Source organism: Nicotiana tomentosiformis, chromosome 4 (genome assembly GCF_000390325.3).
Source record: "Nicotiana tomentosiformis chromosome 4, ASM39032v3, whole genome shotgun sequence".
NCBI lineage: Eukaryota > Viridiplantae > Streptophyta > Magnoliopsida > Solanales > Solanaceae > Nicotiana > Nicotiana tomentosiformis.
The window spans coordinates 82,621,998-82,625,895 of record NC_090815.1 but is presented as its reverse complement, the minus strand read 5'-3'; the positions used below and the strand labels follow the sequence as shown (position 1 = coordinate 82,625,895).

General features: G+C 40.6%; 1 protein-coding gene across 1 annotated transcript; it reads right to left on the bottom strand.

Moving 5' to 3' along the window:
• Window positions 1–2,397: 2,397 nt before the first annotated feature.
• Window positions 2,398–3,409, bottom strand: LOC138910043 (uncharacterized). The gene is made up of 3 exons (XM_070201262.1): window positions 3,280–3,409; window positions 3,169–3,185; window positions 2,398–2,922 (listed from the first exon to the last, which is right to left on the bottom strand). Exons 1-3 carry the CDS (start codon window positions 3,407–3,409, stop codon window positions 2,398–2,400), a joined length of 672 nt encoding a protein of 223 aa, XP_070057363.1.
• Between the last annotated feature and the right edge of the window lie 489 nt (window positions 3,410–3,898).

Below are 3,898 nucleotides of genomic sequence, written 5' to 3'. Positions count from 1 at the left end.
ATGCACATGCTGTATGCGATGCACCACACTGAAAGTCTCGTGTACTCACACTCTCAGAATACTCAATCGTTCAGTACTTTATATGGCCATTCCAGCCCAAGAAAGATCCATCCCCCATATATATATATATATATATATATATATATATATATATATATATATATACCTCGACTGACAGTCAGTCATTCAGTACTGTATAAGGCCAATCCAGCACAAGGGAAGATCCATCCCCAAATATAAATCATTCGGAGAAAATCCATATCCAGGGAAAATCCATTCCTCAATATAATCAACTGCGCTCACTAGGGGTGTGTACATACTCTAGAGGGGTTCCTTCAGCCCAAGCGCTATAATAAGCCAGATCCAGTCATAAAGCAATAAACATATTGCGGCGTGCAGCCCGATCCCATAACTAGTACTCTCAATCAGGCCCTCAGCCTCACTCAGTCATCAATCTCTCTAGTCTCTAGTCTCTCTCTCTCGGGCTTACAATGTCATGAAAACTAGCCCAAAAATGATGATATGATATAGCAATAAATAACAATAGAGACTGAGATATGATATGCAATGAAATAACATAACTGAGTACGAAATTTCAACGTAATCAATAAGTCAACAGCAAGAATCGACCACTATGGGTCCCAACAGTACCATCATATAGCCTAAACACGATTGGTAGCTCAATTACTTATCACATAATGAAAACATGGATATCTACACGATACATCCACTTTATAGTTCCATGGTATCGAATAGGTCACAGTTCTTACAGTGCACGCCCACACACCCGTCACTTAGCATGTGTGTCACCTCAACACCAATCATATAACACATAACTTGGGGTTTCGAACCCTCAGGGCCAAGTTTGAAAGTGTTACTTACCTCAATCCGAGAAAATCTCTACTCCAACACACTCTTGCCTCACAAAACGGCCTCTGAATGCCTCGAATCTAGCTATAAATAATGCGATACAATCAACACGGTCTAAAGGAATCAATTCCATAATGAAATACTAAGTTATTAATCAAAAGTCAAAAATTGACTAAAAAGTCGACTTCCGGGCCCACATCTCTAAATTCAATAAAATTTATAAAACCCGAAAACCCATTTAACCACGAGTCCAACCATACCAAATTTATTAAAATCCGATACCAAATCATCCCCCAAATCACCAAATCAAACTCTCCAAATCCCTAGTCTCCAACTCCCAATTTACACCTTAAATACACACAAACTAGGTGGGAAAATCAATGGGGAAACAAGATTGTTGAAAAAAATGAGCACAAGGGACTTACCTCAAGAAAACCCTTGAAAATCCTCTCAAGCATCGCCCAAACCCGTGCTTGAAATGTTTGAAATGAAGCCAAAATCGCGAACCCTGGAGCTGGGCCTCCGCTTCTGCGGTCCTATCCCCCACATTTGCGCAATCGCGGGTGCGGAAATCCCCATCGCACCTGTGCACCATCCGCTTCTGCGCCCTTCACGCCGCACTTGCGGCCACGCGGTTACGGAAAACTCCTCGCACCTGCGACCACAGTCCTCCCCAATCTTGTCCACATATGCGCATCCTCAGCTCGCACCTACAATCAAATCTCCGTAGGTGTGGTTACACCAGCAGACTCCCTGCTTCAGCCATGCACCAAGTCTCATTTTTTATCCGTTAACCATCCGGAATCAACTCGAGACCCCCGGGACCTCAATCACACATACCAACGAGTCCTAAACTACGAACTCAGCTGAACTCTCAAATCACATCAAATAACATCAAAAACACGAATCGCACCCTAATTCAAGCCCAATGAAACTAAGGAAATCCAACTTCTACAAATGACGCCGAAACCTATCAAATCACGTCCGATTGACCCCAAATTTTGCACACAAGTCACATTTGACATTACGGACCTACGCCAACTTCCGAAATCGGAATCTGATGCTGATATCAAAAAGTCCACTCCCGGTCAAACTTTCCAAAAATTCAACTTTTGCCATTTCAAGCCTAATTCCACTACGGACCTCTAAATCACAATCCGGATACGCTCCTAAGTCCAAAATTACCCAACGGAGCTAACAAAACCATCAAAATTCCATTCCAGAATTGTTTACACGTAAGTCAATATCCGGTCAACCATTTAAACTTAATATTTCAACCTTGAGACTAAGTATCTCAATTCATTCCAGAACCTCACCAGACCCGAACCAACTATCCCGGCAAGTTACATAGAAGTTATAAAGTACAAAATGAGCAGTAAATGGGAGAACGGGGCTACAACTCTCAAAATGACCGGTTGGGTCGTTACACAGATCTGCAACCTTCTTTTCTAGCTCCTTTTTAGAGTTAAATATGTTCCGAACAGAATTCCTTGACCACTCTGATAGCCTCATGCATGTATTCTTGAGTTATAGATGAAACTTCCATAATGGAGATCCTTGCACATCCACGTTCCATGCTTGCTCCACTACTGAGATAAAGTCAATTTCTTCAATCCAGAAATCCAAGAACCTAAAATATTTTTTAGGGTCTCTCATCTTAGATTTCATAGTGATTAGTAGAGGGGAGTGGTCAGCTCCTGTTCTGATCAAGTGAGAAACCTGAGTAGAATCAAATAGGTTCAACCAATCATGATTTATCAATACTCTATCTAATCGCTGCCAAACTCTTTTGTTTGGGCACCAACCAATATACCAAGTAAAATCAGAACCAGTATAGCCAACATCCAGAAGCTCACAATCTATGATACACTGAATGAACGACAAACTTTTGGACATTCTATGGGGAGATCCTCCTTTCTTTTCCACTGGGTTAATTATGCAATTAAAGTCTCCTGTTACTAACCATGGAAGGTTGTATGAATCACTTAATGTTCTAAGACTCTCCCATAAATCCTCTCTTAGTTGATCATCACACTTTGCATATACAGGGGTCTAGAGTAGAGATACCCCATTAACTTTGATCGTGCAAGTAACTTGTTGTTCATCCTCTTTGACAATCGTACAATCAAAATTATCTTCCCAAAAGATTCAAATTTGGCTATTACATTTGGCAAAGGCATTTTGAAAACCAAGAATTCTTTTGAATTTGTCCAATTTATTAGTCTCATTGAAAGGCTTACTCAAGTTAATAAATGGTAGTTTTTTTTGTAATCAATTTCTTAAGTCTTTCAAGAGCACCATTGGATTTAATGCTCCTGATATACCAATAGAGGGACTTAAATATAATCACTTAAGCAGATAAGATGTGACCCTGTGAGACCCTTCCAGGCCTTTGGTTGTTTTGCTTACCCCCTATAATCCCTCTGCCTCTTGATGAAGTTCTTCCACCTCTCTTGCTGCCCCTTCCTCTTCCTCTATTCGATAGGTGCCCAATATTAACCATCTCTCCATAGTCTGCTATTACATTAACCTCAACCATTGAATGGGAGGTAACTGCCTCTACCAATCTATCTTCATGTTCATCATTGTTGTCTCCTCACTGTCCACACTAGCATATTCCTCACTTGTTTCTGAGCTTTCATCAGCTGCATAATCCATATCCTCTGAGCTGTGATACCCCATTTTAGAGGAGTTGGGGTATTCCCGAATCGTAAGATCGTCATCAGCTTCCTTACTCTTGGTCTCAAGATCAGTTCCACTAATTAGCTTAAGATAGTTGTTGTCAGCGTCTCCTAGATCAATTTCATACACCGCTTCGTTGATCTGAACTTGTGTATTTAATATATCACCATCATCTTCTGGAATAGATGATGGTGCAATCTCTTCCTGTGTGTGTTCTTGCGTTTGCTTATTCACTATATCAACTATTTTAGAAGTTTTTGTTTCCTTTTCACTTTGCTTTGGTGCTATCTGATCATTCACCAAATTTGCATGTGTGTCTATATTCTCCTCCTCGACCGCAATATTT

Bases quoted from the DNA above. Each gene is read 5' to 3' on its own strand.
- LOC138910043 (XM_070201262.1), bottom strand. From the start codon at position 3,409: ATGGTTGAGGTTAATGTAATAGCAGACTATGGAGAGATGGTTAATATT.